This window comes from Pithys albifrons, chromosome 1 (genome assembly GCF_047495875.1).
Source record: "Pithys albifrons albifrons isolate INPA30051 chromosome 1, PitAlb_v1, whole genome shotgun sequence".
Taxonomy (NCBI): domain Eukaryota; kingdom Metazoa; phylum Chordata; class Aves; order Passeriformes; family Thamnophilidae; genus Pithys; species Pithys albifrons.
This window is the reverse complement of record NC_092458.1, coordinates 9107063-9129005: the sequence shown is the minus strand read 5'-3', so window position 1 is coordinate 9129005 and position 21943 is coordinate 9107063. Positions and strand designations below refer to the sequence as shown.

The following is a 21943-nucleotide window of genomic DNA, read 5'->3' as shown; positions in this document are numbered from 1 at the left end:
TAGAGTTTCCCTTGAAAGGAGTTAATTTGAAATTATCATTTGCCAAATTACCAAATTATCATTGGTATGAGAAAATTCATACCAAGCACTACATTCAAGCAAATGCATTACTTTTCTGAATGGCCTTCCTGCAAAGAACACTAACAATTTAAGTATCATTATTTTCCAAAAAGGCTAGAAAGTAAAGCAGAAAGCTTAAGAAAACTTAATGGGAACATCACCTGCAAATAATTAACCAAGATGAGATCAAGAATTTGAGGGGCTGTGCTCAGAGCTCATGTGACTCCCTCACCTTCCCTACTGAACAATCCCAGACAATGCTCCAGCCTTGGGGAAGAGTGGCTAGAAAGCTGTTCAGGTGACCTGGGGATACTGGTCCACAGTGGCTGAACACAAGCCAGCAGTGTCCAGATGGCCAAGAAGGCCAGTGGCATCCTGGCCTGTATCAGCAATAGTGTGGCCAGCAGGACCAGGGCAGTGACCCTTGCCCTGTACTCCGCACTGGTGAAGCTGCACCTCAAGTTCTGTGTCCAGTTTTGAGTCCCTCAGTACAAGAAAGACACTGAGATGCTGGAGCATGTCTAGAGAAGGGCAACGGAGTTGGTGAAGGGTCTGGAGCACAAGTCCTGTGAGGAGTGGCTGAGGGTGCTGGGGTTGTTTGGCCAGGAGAAAAGGAGGCTCAGGGGAGACCTTATCACTGTACACTGAAAGGAGGTTGTAGCCAGGTAGGGATCAACATTTCCCCCAGGGAAACAACAATAGGATATGCGGAAACAGCCCCAAGCTATGCCAGGAGAAGTTCAGGTTGGACATCAGGAGGAATTTGTTCACTGGAAGGGTTTTCAGGTATTGGAATGGGTGGTGCAGGAAGGTGGTGAAGTCACCGTTCCTGGAGGTGTTCAAGAAATGACTGGACATGACACTCTGCCATGGTCTGGTTGACAAGGTGGTGATTGGTCAAAGGTTGGACTTGATCATCTTGGAGGTTTTTTCCAACCGAAATGGTTCTGTGATTCTCTGTAATTCTGAGTTACACGACTACTTGATAATCTCAGTTTTTATTTCTAATAAAAAGGTTCAAATTTCTATAGATGCAGACGAAGGGAAGCAAAGGAGGACAAGTTTTTCTCTAAGTACTTTAGAAGAAACTATCAGCTTTGCTGAATATAGTTCTGAGTACCTGGGCAAATCAAGCAGGGATGTAAGTTCCCCTGACAAGCTACATATATCAACTTTTGTCAGTTTCCAGAGAAGCAAGAACCAAAAGAAAAGTCCACTGCTTTGCTCCTTAGCATACAGTGGCATCACAAGATATTTTCAGTGCTGATACATTCAAATTAACTTTCTGGCATAACAAAACATCTACAGCATTTCGATAGTTCACAAGCTTCACCAATGTGCTTCCCTTCCAATTGTTTTTATTGATTAAATAGAATATCTAAACAGCTTTTCACGCAAAACAGACTCTGCTAAAATAGATTATTTAGCAGTTATAATTATTACTAGTGCAAATTTCCCCCTTGGAATGATTTATATCTCTTTCTCTTCCAAACCTGAGAAGTCAAAGATCAGATTAAGATGCTGAAATATGAGTGGTAATAACCAATTCCAGAACGTTAATGAAGCTCAGAACAAAAGAATATCCATTATAGATACTGCAAGCATACTGCTTCCGTTGTAAACTACACATTAATCTTCTATGACACATACATTTGTTCCATTATTTTCTTAACTTTATGTCCACATAACTTTCTCTTTAACATATCTACCTTATTTACGCTTGAATGCAAATTGCAAATCACTCAGTTAATTACAATTATATAACACTGGCACTCAAAAAGCTCTAGAAACAAAGATGCTCAGAACCAGTCTTCTGTACTTTCCTTTCTTGCTACTCAGAAAATTTACAAAAGGCTTTCAACATCTTCCACATTTTACAACACATTGCTATTATGAAATTGGCTGCTCCAGTGAAAGATTATATCTTTGCACACATTCAAGAAAGAGGAAGGAAGAACCTCTTACACAATGGCAAGGCCACAAATTCGATGCCAAAAGCAAAGTTTACCTTTGCTCACCTGAGGACATCTCCAAACATCACCCAGTTTTAGCAGCAAGTCTCACGCTGAAACTCTGAAGGTCTTTAATTTACCTTCAAAAGTTCAGACTAGGTTATCTCTCCTTTGCAAACAAAAAACCTTAACAAAAAGGTCAAGTGCTTTAAAACTGTCCTTATTTGCATATTTCAGACTAAGCAGATGTGAAACAAAATGTTTCACTTGCAAATCCCAACAAAACACTTTTGAAGGAAGTTCATACAGAAATAGGTCACTGTGAGCAAATCACTTAATTTGTCACCAGAACAGATGTTTACATCTTACACTAAGATACTGCTTTATTTCTCACATTTTTGTTCTTTGTAATTTTCCTAAAAACTCATGTTCACTGATCATTTTTAAGTTTTACTTAATGATGAACTTCACTTAGTGATGAACTTCACTCATTTCTACCATCAGCACATGATGCAGAGAGCCCTGCCCTATCTACAGCATTGAAATTTCTGTCAAAGGGAAGTGGGGAGGTGGGATGTAGTGCTTACTTATGTCATTTATACAAAGGAAATACAAGACTTTTCCAAACCCTTTCCACTTAATCCTTATCTTTTTATATAAATTTATGTTTTGATAAAAGCTTTGCGCTGGACTTTTCAGCTCCCTTTTATATTTTATTCCCTAGTAAAGCCAGGCTAATCTTTATTGTCTACTCCCAGCATCAGTTTACAGCCAAGGAAACTATTGGAAAGATTACAAAAACAAAGCTAAGGAAACTCACAAAAGTGAGCAGGTAATGGTAAGACACTATCAAAAGAAAATACCTTTTTAAACTATATTAAATAGGGACAGCAGAAAACACCTCATGTCCTACCATGTACAAAGATAGATAGATCTTAACTAACACAGACATGACTCACTTTTTAACAAAAGATGTATGTTCACAAAACATATTCAGGACAAAAACTGTACTTACAACAGGGTTTGTTGTGTTTGGGTCGAATTCAGTAGAATTTGCATCTGAAACACAAGTTCAAAGTAAACACAGTACATTTGTCTACATGCACTACAAACTCCTAACAGGTCTGTGGCATTTCAGGGCTTGTCTCATTTAAGCTACAATCATGTGTTTAAACACATCCTGCACCACTTCTGAGGCAAGCACAGGAAGCATACGACCTCAGACACACACATTCCCTTTACTACTTTCCAAAACTCTTTCCTCTCAGCTCTTAGTAAAAGACATTCATTGATGAGCTAAAACTCTTGACAGTACTACTGCAATGGTTCTGGTTTGGCTGCTTACTTTTTACTCCTTACCAGCTGCACACTCCACAAAGAGCCTAGAGGAGAACTGTAAGCACACTCTCCTGTACTTTCAGGTTTCAAGCAAACTGCATAATAAAGAGTTCCTACTCCCTTGCACAGAGAGGTAGCACAGGGAATACAGCTGAAAAGAACCTTGCTGCAAGAGCTAAGTATTTAACACAATCTGTAAAGAGCTCTAGTAATAGACATACATTTCTTCTAAGCAAACCATAGTCATACTGAGCTCACCTTTCCAATTCAAACAGTTTCTTGCAAATTCCACAACTGCTAACTGCATTCCCAAGCAAACTCCTAGAAAAGAAAACAAAAACTCCAGAATTTAACAGGACAAAGAGTAGGACTGACTAAGTATGTGCTCTTCTATCTTTAACTTGACTGCTTTGAAATCTTGGTACTCAGTGTATATACAGAGACTTACAAAAAGCCAAATCAAAAGTGGCTGTTCAACCTAAAATTCACACTTTAAACTTGGCACACTGTAAGTACATGTGATACAATTACGTGCTTTAAGCCTCTTCAAAGCTGTATTTTTGCCTCCCATCTATTTTACCAATAATTACTACAAAGACAAACAGAAGCTGAAAGCCCGGGTATACCCAGATTCAAAGTTTGCTTTGGCAACTATACAAACACTTCAAAAATTGTAAGAAATATGGAACAGGAATGAAAGCTTCAGAGGCACTTACACAAATGGCACTTAGCTTATAGGCCAGAGGACTTTACTGCAATAAAATATACCAGTAAATCAACAAAAATCATTTAATATAACTAATGTGTCCAACAAAGACACCTATGTTTTCTGCACACTGCTTAATATGCATAACTATACTGATTTAATTACAAAGAGAAGCAAAACTCTCCATTTAAAATGTGAACATAGCAAATAAAACCTTGGGAATAGGGATGGTCTTTTTTTCACTTCTTATACAGTTAATGTATAACAATCACCCTGAGCACTATTTACATGGTAAATATCCACAACATCACATGCACTTCCCTCAGACAGGAACCTTCCCTAGTGTGGGTTTGATTTTATTTTTTTTTAATCAAATCAATTAACTTGCTATACATCTCCAAAACAGTAATTTCTGACTCTAATTATCTTACCAAGAAAAGGTTTTTTCTTTGATCTTGCCCAGGAGATAGCTTGGAGTTTGCCTTCTGTTCCCCTAATTCCAAATCCTCCTGGGACCAGAATGCCACTGTAATGACAGCCATATATAAAAGAATCAACATGTAGAATCAAGCCTGCAGAGGATGTCCATACAAACTGAAGGCTTTTGAGGTTACAACTAAGCAAGCAAAATGCATGAAAGGCCTGTTTTCTATGATCATTCAGAATACAAAGAATTTTAAATCTGGAGATTTGTTTCATCTACCCACCTTGATTCTATCCTGACCAACTGCAGGAATTGATTTACAATATCTGAAATGGAAAAAGTCCTGCCAGAAATGGGTTTGTGAAGAAAATGAAGAAGCCACTTCTAATGCCTTAACAACTGAGGGTTTTAATGTTGTTTAAATGTACAAAATGGTTTCTGTTGTCTTTTTTTGCAAGTCACTGCTTCTCCTTCCCCGGGTCCCTTGAGATAGCTGCTATCCAGGGGTCTGGAGGGAAGGTGCGACATGGTGTTATCTACCCCCTTGCTACTGGATGTAAACCCGATTCCCATTGGCCCACACCCAAAACCCCTTTTGTTTCCTATTGGTGGATTTTGGATCCCTCCAAGGTCCATATAAACCCTGACCTGTAGCAATAAACTCTCTCCACCCTCTTCTGTGGTCTCTGTGTGGTCCTTGCGAGCTCTCTGGGGACCACGTGGTCGGGGGCAGGGAGGGGAGCACATTTTCTCTAGGTAAAGGACTAAGCCCTGGGACCTGGAGAACCACCCAACTATTGCAACCAACCTCATGATTCACAGTGAAATTAAATACATATTGCTCAAATAAACTACCTAGGTATTCACTGCTCTAGGATCCTAGCACCCAAACTTCAGATCTACTAAGTAATAATGTAGAAACTAAATGCGTTTTGACAACAAACAAATATGCCCTTACAAATACAAATTGAAATTCTGGTAATGATTCTTAACAGAGAGATCTGAAAGTGTCAATACCATTTACAAGCTTTTTTCCCTATCTTGCATGTTAACCAAGAAAAACTTTTGACAACTGACTTGCACTGTAAATAAAGTCAGCTATCCAAAAAACCAAAACAGAAACCCTAACCCAACAACTCAACAACTGCAACTTGTCTAAAAAGATTAAAGCAGAGTTTAAGAATATAGGTTGATCCTTTCATTTGCTACGTCTGAAGCTTGTCACCAACTACATAATATATCCCTTTACATAAGTAACAGAAGTTTGGATGCAATGAGAAATTATTTGATTTACTGAAGCCTTTCTCATCATATGAAATAAATATAATGGTCTGCATTTGGGATACAGAATACCCAACGCCACTTACTCTGCTTTGCACAGTTTGTGCCATGCCTGGTGATATTTTACTGAGTTCTCTGCTTCTGTAGAACGTTCAAGTTCTGTTGAATCTATGTACTGATAAAGAGAAATAGGCAATGAAATGGTCTTTTCTTCCACAGAAAGAACAGCATACAGTACATAGTCAAGCATTAAGAAAAATTATTAAGTACTTCAAGTGAATTTCCTGATAAACCTGTAACAACTTCACTGAAAACCCAGTACTTGCTTTGAATATACAGTGTTCGCTCTAGTTGTAGCAATCCATGCCCCTTTTTTTGCACATAGTTCAGAAGTTCTGTTGCCAACAGTCCTGTTTGGCATCCTCCATGTAAGCAGACTTGCTAGAACACTTCACATCACCGTATGCCCAGGTTACCTTCCTATGGCAATCAGAGCTCCAGTCAAGGAGTGGTGCTGACCTTATCCTGACAGCCAAATGAGATGTGGCCAGGATGTTCACTTTCCTGCCTTTTGGGTGCCACAGTGTATCTAACCTTATTATAACATAAACCTGCACTGTCTGTGAGAAAGGCACTCCTGGGGAGCGTTGTGTAGAAAGGGAGACAGACTCATTATCTATGCCCTACTAGGAATACTGCATTAGAATCTCTAGTGCCATTAAGAAGCACAGCTCCTGAGTCACCACTAGAGTGACGTGAGGTGGCTGTGGACTGCACTGGGGACACAAAAGATCACAGCGTGATTTGGGGGTTTGTCAGTCTTTTTCTCAGAATAACATAATTAATCACATCCTGCTGTACAGTCCATCCTCCCTAAAAATGGGATCAGCAGAAATGTCAGAACTCACCTGTGTGCAGAGAAATGACACTGACAAGACTGCTGACAGTTTTCCAGACATGGTTGCCTTCTAGAACTATTTCTAAACATTGTTATTCTACACTAGAACACTACTATAGGATCTGATAAAAGGACACTTTATCATGCTTGGAGGTTGGAAAGAGAAACTAATTACAGTTTAAGTTAACTGTGTTTTCCTTGTCAAAGATATTGATCAGGCACATTTATCACTTCAAGCTGTATCAACATTTCATTATTCAGATTAAGCAGTTCCTTCAGAGCACGAGATTGTAACAAGAGTCTTTGAGCAAAAAAATTAAAAGGAGGTTAGAACATGCAGGAGAGTATGGTAAGAGTCCTTGTCTGTTAACATTTCAGCACTGCACTGGAGCTCAGCAATCATCAATTCTCATCCTTGTTAATGTAGAAGTCCCACAAAATTTATGACCAGCTGCACACAAAGCTAACTGTGTTTGCAGACAGGGCACCTTTCACTTTTTTGCTAAAAGCAAAGATATTTTACATATCAAAAATTTTCTCACAATGCAGCTGCCAGTAACACTACAGTGACAGGATCGGTCAGGTCAAAAGGACCATGGGAGGTCTCTAGCCCAATCCTCTCCTCAAGCCAAGTCAAACTGGAACAAGTTGCTCAGGGTCATTTCCAGCCAGGATCTAAAAATCTCCAGGGATCAGTTATGGCTGCTTCCACTTTCTTGTTTTGCAAGTACACAGAAAAAACTTTTAGTAGTATTTGCTCATACTCTTTCCAGGGAACAAGGAGAGGCTGACCACCTGCCATTTTTGCTTTTTTTTTTAAGATTGGTACAACATTTGCCCTTTTCTAGTCATAGAATCATTAAGGTTGGAAAGGATCTTTAAGATCATTGAATCCAACCATTAACCCAGCCCTGCCAAGTCCACCAGGAAACCACTTCTCATGAGAGCTAGTGAAATTTAATTTTGATAGTATATACAAATTTGCAGGTAAAGTCTGCTTTTTCATGAGATCCAGTTTCAGGTAACTTCAGTGTTCCCTTCAGATAACTGTAGTTAAAAAAAAATTGAATCTGTAAACATTTATTTAAAAACTAGATGCTTGGGCCTGTCTGTATTTATCTGCATGATTCATTTTTGGATTTTCATGTGAATTAAAACTGCCTCACTTAATGGGAAACCAGTAAAGTATCACAGACTTACACAATAGTATATTCAAAGTATTCCTGAAAGCAAAAGTCAGAAATATCCTCACCATTAAATCCAGCTTGTAATTAATTGCCAGCGCAGAGTGTTCCAGAGCTTTGAAAACAGATGCATAGCAGTCACTTAGCTTTGTGTACTTGCCAACGAGAGCTATGGAACACACCTTCAGCAACCTTTCATACCTGACAAAAACAATTTTTTTGGTTACTACACCAAATTTCACAAAGAAAACATTTTAACATTTTGCTTTTTCCTTAATCCCACAAAATTATCTTCTAAGATTTCCAAACTGACCCATGCTTTTAAACTCAGACCATTCACAGATGTTGATCAGCACTGACCCCAGTCCAGTCTGGTGACTTCACAACAGGTAAAACCCAAACTGAATTAAAACACTTGTAGAAAAAGCAGCAGGATGCAGAATACCTGCAAGCCATTTTCTTCCATTTCATCAGAAGATCACTTGGCTGGTCATCAATAGGTAAGTTTAACCTCTGTTTAAAATACTTAATGATGCCTTGCTCCTCCAACAGGATTGGGACTCGGTAAGTAGAAGAAACATCATGAATAAATATCACCTAGTAAGAAAAAGCATAAAAGAGACTTAACCAAACTTTTCATGGCTTTTTTTATTCTACAGACATTCTAATTTCTAAATATATTTCTTTTAAATGAGCAGAAGAGCTCGGCAGCTACCACCCTAAGGATAAAACATTAAGAAAGAATCCCTAGCTGCCCTAAGTTTCAGCCATGCTGACTACAGAGACTGTTGTTATCCTGAAACAAGCTGAAGACATTGCTTTTGTCATGACAGTACATACAGTCAAGAGAGGAAGGAGGATTACCTTGAAATAAATAAATTAAAATAAAAATCCACTTAGAGGATGACTGTAGACAAAGCAGCACATGGTCTTCATGGACTAGTCATGACTGTCCCAAAAGCCAGTTCCAGGCACACAAAAGACAAGGAAATAATCAAGAGTAGTCAGCACAGATTCACCAAGGAAGGTCATGCTTGATCAACCTGATAAACTTCTATGATAGTGACTGGTCTGGCAGATAAGAAGAGAGCAGAGGATACCATCTACCTGCACTTCAGGAAGGCTTTTAACACAATCTCCTCCAAGATCCTCACAGATACCTGTTCATGTACCAGCAGGATGAACAGACAGTGAGAAAACTGTGAGAGTGGCTGGACCCAGGCGGTGATGATCAGCAGTACAACATCTAGCTGAAAGCCAGTAATTAGCAGGGTCAGTACTTGACCCAGTCCTGTATTATATTATATTATATTATATACATTTTATATATTATATTATATTATATACATTTTATATATTTTATATATTATTATAATTATAATTATTATATTATAATTATATATTATATTATTATATACTGTCAATTATATAATATTTGATATTATTATATCAATTATATAATATCAATTATTATATTTGATATTATTATATCAAATATAATAATTGATGTTTTTATATTTATGTATTATATTAAATAATTAAATTATTAATTCTAGATGATGGGTCAGAGCACACCTTCAGCCAGTTTTCAGATGACACCAAAGTGGCAGAAGTGGTTGACAGAGCAGAGGGCTGTGCTGTCACTCTGCCAGCAGGCAGAAGAAATGGGCTGACAGGAGCCTCATGAGGTTCAACCAGGGGAAATACAAAGCCCTGCATCTGGGAGAAACAACTCCAGACACCAGTACATGCCAGGGGCTGCCCAGCTGGAAAGCAGCTTGGCAGGAAAGGACCTGGGTGTTCTGGTGGAGACCAAGTTGAACATTTTCCAACCAATGGTACCCTGGGCTGCATTAGGAAGACTGTTGCCAGCAGACAAGGGAACTGATCCTTCCCCTCTACCCAGGTGAGGCCACACCTGCAGTACTGAGTACAGTTCTGAGCCTCCCAATACAACAGAGACATGGACACACTGATGTCACAAAAAATCCAGGATCATTCTAGGGAAAATAGTAGACATGCAGATGAGTGATTCATTAATTTTGAGACACACAGGGGACTTAAGAACAGCTTTGCAGAACTGTGATGAATATAGTTATGGGGGAAAAAAGTACAGAAAAAGGCTGCAACACAGTGTGGCACCTCCAGCATCCCAGTTCAGAGCACTTGGTCTAACCACCAGGCACACACTTATATTACACAATTCAGTGCTAAGAAAAGACATGTGAACTAGGCAGAACAGCACAAACAAAGAGGGCAACACTCTACCCTCATGAAAATTGTCACTAATAAACCTATTGAGGTTCTACCTGAAAAGGTTAAAATTTGCCAAAAAAGGAAGAGCACCATGAAGCCAGCTCTCTCCCTGCCAGGGAGCTCTTAGGGAAATTCAGACATGCATGTGGCAAAGATCCAGTTAGACTGTCCTAGTAACTACAGCTGAGATCTGAGCATACATGTGCTTACACACAGCCTCATAATGGCTGAAGAGAACACACCATTTTTGTTTGATTGAATTTTCAGATGTCTCTCTCTAGCTGGAGAGGAACCACAAAGGCATTTCTGAAGGATTTTCTGGAAGCTAGCTTGATTGGGTGCTGTCTTGCATAGATAATAAGATGGAAGGAAAGAGGGGCAGGGGGTGGGAAGCAATGGCTACACTGTTCTCTACATTCTCATCCGGAATCTCACTGTCAAGAGCATTTTCTTACACATCTGCACAGAGAGAGGTCAACACTGATACATATTTTAAATACCACATAGTTACTTGCATCTATTATACTTTTAGTATTATCCACTACACTGAAAAGTAAAACACTATCAAAAATATGAAAGAGCATTTGATTGATCAAAATTAATATTTGAATAGCAATTAATCACAAACTATTACAGCAAAAATCACACATGAATTATAAAAGGATATATAACTACACCAGTAGATGTCCTAAACATGTTAAAGGGCAGAAATAGCCTATTACATATTATCACAATAAGAGTGTTGATGTGGCTGTGACCATCTATGGACATAAGCAAATCATTCAGCTTTAACCACACTTGGTTCATCCATTACTAAAATCACCTGAGATGATTTTTGGGCAATAACCACCCAAAGCTGTGAAAACTGTGCAGTTACAAGCTGTATACAGCAACTAACTATGCACACAAAATCTATTCATCTAATTAGCTTTTACACAACATGCATTTAAATTATTAATGACTGTTTGACATAAAACTGAACATACAAACTCCCAGTATTTTTAAAATGCTACAATGTACATGACAGTAAGATAAAAATTACAAAAACAATTACGTATTAATGAAGCAGTCAGAAGCTGAAAACAGAAATGCATAGAAATATTTGTATGCTTTCCCACATGTTTAAATAATGACAAATAAAATATTAAAGTACTAACCTGCTCAGGCTCCACATGACAAAACATGGAAATCTTTTCCTTCACTGCCATTTCTATAGGTTTTGCACTTCTGCAGACTATCTGTCATAACAGAAGGAAAAATTTCAAATATTGGCAAACCAATAGAAGATCCTTAATACTTTATCTCCTTTGGAAGCAGAACACAAACAAATATACTTTTTATACTCTTTCCCCTCTTCCGGAGTTCTACAATGTATCATAGCTCAAAATTATCTACTAGCAAGGCGGAACTAAATCAGTCACCTGCCCATACTGACAGATTTTTATTTATCTTTCATTGACACTCTGTAATATTGCTTCCTCACATTCTCCTTTCTTGCAACTACTACTGTAATACTTTATCTATAAAGTCTAATAGTTCTGTAAGTATGAATAATATGACCAATCAGAAGGAATACTGTGATCTTGTAAGATCAGATTTAAATTTAGAGCAATAATGTGCACGTTTTACTATTTCAGTACTTTACCATCTCGTAATTTTTAATTTCCATATCATGACAAAAAGGAGGCCACCAAAGATAAGAAAACTATTTCATAATTGTGTGGGGTTTTTTCTGGTGCAATTACTCTGCTAGTATTTTGCTGATACTGATGCCTTAAGATCCTTAAGATTTTAATATAGCTGTATAGTTTCTCACACTTGAAGTAGAAGTTTACAGTTACTAAAACCTTCTCATGGTTTGTGCCACATTCTTGAAATTCTGTTTAACATTCTTTTCAAGGAAAAAGATTTTACCAAGGACCTCTTGTATGGGACACAGGCACCTGGAAGATACGTTGTAGTCAAAGCAAGACAGAACGCCCCAAACCCTCCAAATGCTCCAAAGGGGCAAGACCCAAGAATGGCCCCAGGGGCAGACAATTTTCAGGTTGGAAGTATCCATTAGATATGATAATTAAGTAGTGTTATCAATTTGTAAAAACCTCACATTGTATGGTGCACTTATGTATTTTGTTGCACCTGAAAGCACTTTGATTAAAGGACCTGCTCTCTATTTCAGCCATACTAATATTGTCTGGAAAGTTCTTTTCTCCATTTTAGGCAACAATAAATTTAAAAGTCAGTAACTTTAGAGAATATTGATAATTTTTAAGCAATGAAGAAAATTACCATATGTTTTGGTGTTTGTTGGATGGGGTCTTTTTTTGTAATATGTAACTCTAGGCAACTAGCTTGAAATGCAGAACTATCAATGCTATCAATGTGCTTATTGATTACTCAGCCTACTACTTTAAGTTATTTGGAAATCTGAAATTATAACAGAAAGTAGGATGATCCTGTTACAAGATTAGTTCATTATTTTCCCCATCTTTCTAGAAAATGTAACTACTTAATGCATTAAGCCTTTTTGTACAGAAACTTGTGGCAGACCTGTGATCGCCTGCTAATGCAGCTTAGCTACACTGATATTAATGAAGTCTAATTAACTTCCCCCACTTAGTGCACATTCAAATAAAAAAAGAATTAGGAGACAATTTGTACATTGTACTCAATTAAGCACAGCTCAAAAATTGGGTACAGTTTGAAGGTTGAAGGTATAATTCATAAACCTTGATAGTATGAGCACGACAATCCATTTATAAAACTATTATCCATTTTTCAAATTTAAAGCCAATGCAGACACAGAAATCAAAACCACCAGAATCAGCACGAAGATAATGAGATTCGGTACAATAACAGTGGCAGAGATGCATCTCAAGGAACATAATACACAGAAGATGAGGAACAAATTGAACAGGGCAGCACTGACAAGCGTATACTCAGTATACAGAGCACTGTAAGAGAGTACATGTTTCTGTACCTACAGCATGTTCAATCAGGCACTTTGAACACCCCACGGAGAAGAGAAAGGTTCTTGCACACACAGCTGAGGCTGTCCCAGCAGGCCACCTCGGGAAGCCTGGGAGCAGGCAGTGAGGCAGCAGGTACTCCAAACAGGACTAGCCAAGTTCAGATTAGGCAGCCTGGAAGCACAGCTTATGGAGGAAGCCCTCCTGACTGCGGCTGGAAGAGCTTCCCCATGTGCTGTCTTGGCCTCGGGCCCCTGCCCAAGAGAGCTACCACCATTTAAAGACTGTCTTGCAGCAGCATCCAAGGAACTCTAAAAGGGTGCCTGCGTTTGGAGTGCAACTTCCTTCTGCTTTAGTAGTCAACAGCAGCAGTTACAAAAACTAAGATCTTGTGCTTCTGGCAGTCCCAGAACTGCCCCAGGCAAGAACTCAAGATGTGAGAAAGTGACTATATTTGTCTGTCTTCCTTTTATTATACGCACTCACTTAATAGGCTTTTTAAAAAAATTTATTTTTGGTGGGGGCAGGAAGGAGAAGTCAGGCACTGGCAATTATCTTAAAGGCCTTCAAAAATGACATGCAACTTTCCCTATGCAATTAGCACCTCAAGAAAGATTTTGCAGTTTAGGCCCTGAAGCTTGGAGTACAACATTGCATTAATAAAAGTCTTTCCCTCCACAAGATGATTACAATTACCAGGTCACAACAATTTGATATTAAAGCACATCCTGCACATCCTTCACACTTCGTATTTATAAATCCATTGGTTTTGTGGTTATAAACACACTCAATGCTCAAAAAACTCAGAAAGAAGCACAACACAAAATTGAGCTGTGTGACTATCCTTTTAAGAATCATTTTTTCCTTTTGAGGAGATACACATTACTTCTTCTTAATCACACATGAAGAGAAATGTGTGAGAAAGTTAGAAGTCAGAAACAGATTTCAGATTATTTTTAGCAGCAAAGAACTATTTTGATTAAAAATGCCTTTAGAAGAACATAGCTACACTCCCAAGATATGCAAGGATTTAGTTGAATTATGTTAACTTTGAGTGAATTTGATTTCCTATGGCTTTAGTAAAGCAGTGCAGCACATATTTTGCATTTCTTCTAAATTTGTCTCTCCTCAGAGACTAAGGCTTATTCTTTGAACACAGGTTATGCAAGGACATTTCTAAATGAAGTATCAATAAAAATCTGTATTTTCTGTACTTACCAAATCTGGAGACAAGCCTAGACCTCTCAGTGCTCGAACACTGTTCTGTGTTGGTTTTGTCTTCTGTTCACCAGTGGCATTAGGCTGGAAAGGCACATTTTGAAAGCTTGAATAAGCAACCAACCTCTACTAAGAGAGCAGTTACAGATTAAAAGAGAAAACTCATTGCAGGTAATAATAATTACAGTAAGTAAACATCTGCAAACAGAGCAACAATATGCCAGAAACATAAGTAATTAACAGTGGAGTCATTTTTAAGAAATACTGTGAAGAAACCACAAGGCCCTAATTCAGGTCAGGTTTATTCTGCCTTTTTTTCTTTCAGAGAAAAGTTTCAATATAATTGTCTCAGGTAGAAGAAGAATGTTCCAAAAGTTGGATTTTGCTAATAAATGAAGAATGTCCAAACAGCAAAAAGCCTCCAGTGACCAACTGTGGAAATATTCAGATGTAGTAAATATTTCTGTTTTCAAATACACAGACTTAATCCTACCAATTGCTGATCAATCCTTTAACCCATAGCTGTAGTCAGTCATAAGTACCTTTTAATCTATACAATGTCATCACTACCAACCTCTGCAAACCTTCTCCTTCTTAGTAAGAAAACCCATTTGTGAAGTAAAATTTAGAGTTTAAAATAAAAAATATTTTTAGCCCTGCACAGAGTTGTAGTGGTCTTGACTGGACTTCAGCATGAAACGGTTAATAGGACAAGTAAACAAATATCAAGCCCAACAGAGAGTAAAACTTATTTTATTAATTCTAATAACTTACCTGTGGCACTAGGCTAACATGGATATTACAGAAGTTCTCTCTTTTTGCTTTGAACTGAAACTGCCTAAATGCTTCAACAAATGGCATTCCTTCAATGTCTCCAATGGTTCCACCCAGCTGAAATGTAAAGCTTAGATATGTCAGTGGCAGAAAGCGAAAACAAAAGAAAAGAGAACTCTCTCTTCTATACTTTAGCATGTTTTCTGAAATTTTTATCTTAAAAAAACCTGACAATTGAAACTTGCAGGCATACTCTGAAAAGAGCCCTCATCTACTGCACACATTCTGTTAAACCATTTTCCAGTTTTGTTATATTGACTTTCTACCACCCATGGGAGATGTGTGGAGCTACTGAATAACATGCACTTTCACACTGCTTTCAAAAAAGGTGAACCAGTAACCAACAGTTATGCTGATGTGCTGATTTTCCTGTCAGGTTTAGAAACAGTTGTGATCAACAAGATACAGACATTTTGTAATATTATCATGGCTTTCCAACATCAGTAAATGTTTATTACCAAATATTTATTACCCAAATCCAAATGCAAGACTAAGTCCATGCTAAAACTTACCTATAAACACAGAAATTATGTCTTTCAAAGACATGGAGAGCTGTAGTAGTCTAAGCACTGAATAAAGCAGTTTAACACGTAAGTCTGATATACTTGTGTTTCAGAATGATCTTCCTGTGCCACCAAGTGGCTTTTGACAGAACGGCACATTGCTGTTCATCTGCTTTCAGAACTCCTGGTAACTACATTCACACATGACACACACACTGTGCACATCATAAAAAAGACTTATAGCTATACCAGTGAGTATATTTGAATCAAGACAGATTCTTCTGCATCGGAAATACTGATCAATTCTGCTGCCTGGGTCACAAAGGTTACCACGCTATTGATTACAGTGGTCACTTTGGGCAGCAAACCCATCAAATTCTCAAGTATAATCTTCTTCTGTATTGTCTGCTCTAACAGTAATACTAGTAATTACTGTCTTTCCTCCAGTTGTCTCAATGCCCTACTAAAGGTGGGGAAAACTCATTGTTCCCTTGTGCAGAACATCAGCAGGTCAAGTGATTAACAAGGTTGTCAGCAAAGATCTTAAACACAACACCAGAAAATGGGAAACCAACTTACACATTTAAATCTACACCTTTAAATATGACCATGAGCAACAAGATGGACATTTGAAGTCCTATGGAAAGCTAAAATGTTACTGGCTCTCCTATAGACCATAGGAGATTTCAAATATTACACAAATTTTCTCAATACTATTAACAGTAAAAAGCTTCAGTCAAATGTTTGGATCTTGGAATAGAGAGTTCACAGCACAGTAACTGCTTTAATTCTCTAAGTTAATGAACTCTTAAGCAGCTCAGTTTCAGCAGTATTCAAATGGATGTAGTCAAGTGGAAGCTGCAGGGATAAGACCATACCTATCTCTTTCAGAACAAACCAAAGAATATAAAATGTATCTTTATAGTGCTGCTCTCCATAAAACTTCAGTATGACGTTTTTACAGTACATAGCAAAGAGAAAGCAAACTTATGTTTTATGTTCACTGTGGATATATAACCTAAAAGGTTCCATACTTGCCTCAATTACACAAATTTGTGGCTCTTTCCTGTCATCATCCACTGGAACTTTTGCCTGATTCATTACCCATTCCTGAACTGCATCAGTGATGTGTGGAACAACTATAAGACAAAACCAAAGAAGGCAAGCATAGCTTACTTTAATTTTTGTATGCAAAAGGGAAAAATTAAACAGAAAGTCAAGAGGAAACTACTCGATCTTCTCTCTATTCTTCCCTTCTTTGAGCCCAGAATCCAAATATCACAGGAATATGCCCAAACCTCTTGAAAGAGAAAAAGGAGTAAGACAGTGCAGCAAGGAGCAGACTGTTCTAGCTGAGCACTTCTTCCATGAAGACTGAACAGACTTGTATCTCACAACATTAAAAATATTACCTTGAACAGTTTTTCCCAGGTAATCACCATGTCTTTCTTTATTAATGACATGCTGATATATCTTTCCAGTGGTGATATTGTTATCTTTATACAGATTGATGTCCAAAAATCTCTCATAATTTCCCAAATCTAAGTCAACTTCTCCACCATCATTCAATACAAAAACTTCACCTGAAAAAAAGAAAGTAAAAACAGACAGAAAAACAATGAAATAATCACAAATTATGAAACACACAGCAGGAATACCACAGATGACAGATCACAACAGCATATCAATGAAGCACATACTGCAACTCAATCTGCATTGTCATTCTGTGGGACTTAATAGCCAAGTCATTTGTTTTACATCTAGTGTCTGTCCCTCAGATATACACAGTTTTGCAAATAAATAAAAGTTATATTGCCAGAATATTTAAGTCACTTATAAATATTTAACCAGCATTTCAACAGCACTACAATTCTTCATCAGAAGAAAATAATCTCCAGGAATCATAAATCAGCAACAAATAAAATATTAATTTACTTGTAGGAGACAAAAACTGTGTTCTTAGAAGCATGAATTATTATACATGTTCAAAGTGTTTCAATATAAATTCTTGTTGTTTGTATCTATTTTACTGATTACAGCTTGGATCAGGAGTTATGATGAACATGATCACTGTTTTTACTCAGTTGTTTCATCTCATGTATTTGGCTCACTGTGTCCACAACGAGGGTTATTTCTGACACTGAAAAATCTAATTAAAATATCCTTCAGGTTCAGACTTTCCTTAGTCTTCTAAAGAGTCTCTAAATTCTGATTCTAGTCAACTTCTGAAGCAACTAAAGGTGCTACATCTTGAGGTAAGGCTGGAGAGCTCTTCAGAAATACAGTAAAATATTTTGCCCAATGAATCAATGGCTAAGCAAGTTACAGGACTAATGCATACACACTGAAAAAACAGAAAAAAAAAGTCAAAGAAATTTAATAAAAAACCAAGATCAAACAAAAAACCAACCAAACAACCATAAAAAAACAACCAAAAAAATTCTGAACAGTTCCCCTGGAGGTATAATGTGGACTACTGAAAAATATATCCCACCATGGTACAACACTCCACTTCAATGAACAGCTGAACAAATCACCCCAATGTGTATACCAGTGGAAGATTTATGCCTGATTCTGTGAGGCACTAAGCACCTCCTCTATATAAGTCATCATTTGAGCCAACAGAAGCAGAGTGGAACCAACATTTCTCTTAAGCAGGCCTTGGAAGAATAAAAAAAAATACATTGTTAAAAAAACTTCAGTTAACTGGAAATCACTAAATTAAAATTCTTTGACTCAATCGTATTTCTGTCAAAAGACCAACAAAAGGGGCTCACCATTCTGGCATGTGTGAACTTCCAAGGGCTACACAGCAAGCCAGTTTTTCTACACATGCAGTAAGAAACTCTTAAGAAAGGAATTAGATGCCAGAGTTTCCCCTCTCCCTTGCACCTGATCCAGGGAAGGAATACATACATGCTCACAGTGACAGGTCATCGCAGGAGTTCTAACACCTGCTCAACTGCCTAAGTAGCACCAGATGTGCTCCTGGAAGTGCAGAACTACTGGATTAGTTAAATTTTGCTTTTTGAGAGAGGTCTGAAATGCTGTGCTTTTCCTCCACTTAAAAAGCAAAGTGGTTGTTTTTGATTTCAGGAGATACACACATTTAGCTTCAGTTCTAAAAATTTTGGTCTGGACTAAGAGTAAGCAAATAAAATTCAAAAAATAAAAATTGTTAGAAATGTCTACTGGCTGAAAGTACTTTGAAAATCACTGTGTTTAATAAATGCACAAATAACAAGCCACATAGCTGAAGGAAAAATCAACATCATAAGTACATGTCAGACAGTCTTGTAGATCATCAGCAACATAATCAATGTGGACTAGTGAACTAACCAATGAAACTAAGCATCTACTTTAAAATTATACCATTAATTTGCTCTTTAAAATTCACTGATGTTTTTTGATGAGATCCTCTTTGACTAAAATGAGACCTTAAGCTAACTCTCATGAAAACACTTACACTAGAAGGCTCTGACACTCAGAGAACAGCACTCGTAAGTAACTGTGGAGGACTTAAGTTTCAAATAAGTTTTATAGCACTATTTAAATTTTCTTTTTAATCAAGTTGAACTGAAGATAGCATTAACTGAACATGGCTTACAGCTGGGATTTTCCCAATAAAATGGTATTCTACAGAAAGGAAGCATCTAGTCATAATAGTACCTTCAACAAACAGGCTTCTGTCTCTTTAATTAGTACAGATAATACCCATGAGAACATGTAAGCAATAAACTTGCAAAATAATTACAAAATAACCAATAAATACCATACTATTGGTTTTTAAAAAATAAAACTAAACACATTATTGTGAATACAAATATTTATGCAAAAGGGAACAGCATCAGTCTTCATACCATGTTCGTATGGTGAAAAGGTTCCAGCATCTATGTTTATGTAGGGATCAATTTTGATTGCAGTGACACGTAGACCACATGATTTCAGGATGGTGCCAATGCTGCTTGCGATGATCCCTTTGCCAATGCCTGAGATGACACCACCAGTTACCAGGATGTACTTCATCGGAAAATCAGCACACGCACACAGACCTTGAGCTGGAAACCTTAAACAAAGATGTACAACTGATGAATGCAAATTCACATCAGGGAAGTACAGACTCAGGCTACAAGGAATCTCAGTAGAAATGATGAATCATAGAATCACCAGGTTTGGAAGAGACCTCTGAGATCAAGTCCAACCCTTGATCCAATCCCACTTTGATCATGGCACTAAGCGCCACATCCAGTCACATCTTAAAAACCTCCAGGGATGGAGAATCTACCACCTCTCTTGGCAGGCCATTCCAATGCCTGACCACTCTGTCTCTAAAGAATTTCTGATACCCAACTTAAACTTCCCCTGGCAGAGTTTAAGCCCACACCCTCCTGTCCTACTGTTGGTTGCCTGAGAGAAGAGACCAATCCCCACCTGGCTACAACTTCCTTTTAGGGAGTTGTAGAGAGTGATAAGGTCTCCCCTGAGCCTCCTCTTCTCCAGGCTAAACAACCCCAGCTCCCTCAGCCTCTCCCCGTAGAACTTGTGCTCCAGTCCCTTCACCAGCCTCGTTGCTCTTCTCTGGACCCGCTCCAGCCCCTCAATATCTTTTCTGAACTGAGAGCCCAGAACTGAACACAATACTCAAGGTGTGGCCTCACCAGCACTGAGTACAGGGGAAGGTTCATTTCCCTCATCCTGCTGGCCACACTATTCTTGATACAGGCCAGGATGCCTATGACCATTTTGGAATCTGGAAGCAGGATTCACCTCTCCCAGCTTATACACCAACATACAAGCTAAGCACCTATTTGTCCCACACAGGTTCTTCCACAAGAGGCTGATCCACACACAGGGTCGAGGTATCTGACTGATTTACAGTTCTGTGCAGAAAGGGGTGCTGGGTGGCAAATCCACAAACCCAGCATGACCTCTACCAATTCATTACTTATATATTTTGGCAAACAAAGGCACTAATGTTCATTGGCTACAAGTTACATTTCTCCACCCCATCTGAAATAGGATGAGTGTGTTCCTCATCCATGACTGAATTCACACTGCATTCAGGCAGCTGTGGAGAGGCTGATCTCTGGAATGATTTTTAAACAATGACAACATGGCTCACCACAGAGCAGAAACTCGGGGGTCAAGAAAATCTCTCCTTAATGACCCATTTCATCTGAAACAATACAAACCGCTCATGATCTAATGGCATTCAGCATAAATCAAAGAAAGCACTACAGTTCTTCAGCTGCTGGTAGCAAGAAGCAGCTAGTGAATAAACACTGTAGTTCTTCCTTTTATTACACTGAAATAGCATCAATAAGGCTGGATTTCAGGAGACTGAGCTCAGAAATGTAACAATGCTTGTTATCAATCCTCTTAAATTTCCTGATATTAGGAATTCATGAACTACTATTTGCTTGTTAATATAGACAAAAGGAAGACCACATCCATTCGAAGTATTTAAATCGGGAGAAAAGGATCATAAAAAATTAATTTTTCCCTGCCACTTAATATGTCATTTTTCTAGTAGCATAGAATTTAAGATTCAGAGCCTACTCTCTCAGTTTCAGACTATCCCTTCATAAGTCAGCTAATGTACTTGTCACACTTCATAAACACCTAAGCCACTTTCAAAGCTATCTTCGGGAAAAGAGGGCGCATAATTTCAACAAGTATAAATCTTGACTACGTGCCAGCTCAGAACTCTTAAACCTTGTTTACAGAAACCAAAATGCCGCTTGCTCGCTGTGATTTTAGGAAACAAACAGCGATTTCCCAATAGCTTCAGGAAACGCGATGTTTACTTGCAACCAGAACCAGAGAACTCCGGGTGGTTTCGGAAGTCGCTTGTAAAAGGAGTGGGAAATAAGGCAGGGAGAGCTGAAAGCGACCACTGAACAAATCGTTTCTCCGGGAACTGGCACAGGAATCTCTCCGTCCAGCCTCATCCCCAGGGCTGCCGCTCCCGCCCATGCCGGCCCGCGGGGAGCCTCGGGGCGCCGCGCCCGAGCGGGGAAAGGCCTCCGACTTACGCAGGAGCCACGGGCGGGCGCTCCGAGCAGGGACCGCAAGCTCCGAGCGCTCCGAGCGGGGCCGCAGCGAGCCCCGAGGGCGGCGGCGGTGCCGGGACAGCCGCAGGGGAGGCGCCTTCGAGCGCAGCCCGCGGCCTCCCGCCGGGGCGGGGCGGGGCGGATCGCGGCAGCGCTCAGCGCTCAGCGCCGGCCGCACGAGGCTCCTCGCGATCCGCCGCGATAGGCGCGATAGGCGCGACAGGTGCCGCGCGCTCCCGCTCCACGCGCCCCCGCCCCTTCCCGCGC

The 21943-nt window shown here is 38.9% G+C and overlaps 1 protein-coding gene across 2 annotated transcripts in view; it reads right to left on the bottom strand.

Moving 5' to 3' along the window:
- Positions 1-21942, bottom strand: part of CTPS2 (CTP synthase 2) — a 71560-nt gene extending 49618 nt beyond the window's left edge. The window contains exons 1-13 of one of the 2 annotated variants that reach the window (XM_071557321.1): positions 21659-21942; positions 19484-19681; positions 17036-17206; positions 16662-16762; positions 15061-15177; positions 14287-14370; positions 11257-11337; positions 8289-8440; positions 7912-8044; positions 5848-5936; positions 4488-4582; positions 3609-3671; positions 3028-3071 (exon numbers count right to left, since the gene is read on the bottom strand). In XM_071557321.1, the coding sequence (XP_071413422.1) occupies positions 3028-3071; positions 3609-3671; positions 4488-4582; positions 5848-5936; positions 7912-8044; positions 8289-8440; positions 11257-11337; positions 14287-14370; positions 15061-15177; positions 16662-16762; positions 17036-17206; positions 19484-19649 (1296 nt within the window). In that variant the 5' untranslated portion in view covers positions 19650-19681; positions 21659-21942. Of the gene's footprint in view, positions 1-3027; positions 3072-3608; positions 3672-4487; positions 4583-5847; positions 5937-7911; positions 8045-8288; positions 8441-11256; positions 11338-14286; positions 14371-15060; positions 15178-16661; positions 16763-17035; positions 17207-19483; positions 19690-21658 lie in introns of both variants that reach the window. The other variant, XM_071557410.1, reaches the window with a different exon arrangement.
- Between the last annotated feature and the right edge of the window lies 1 nt (position 21943).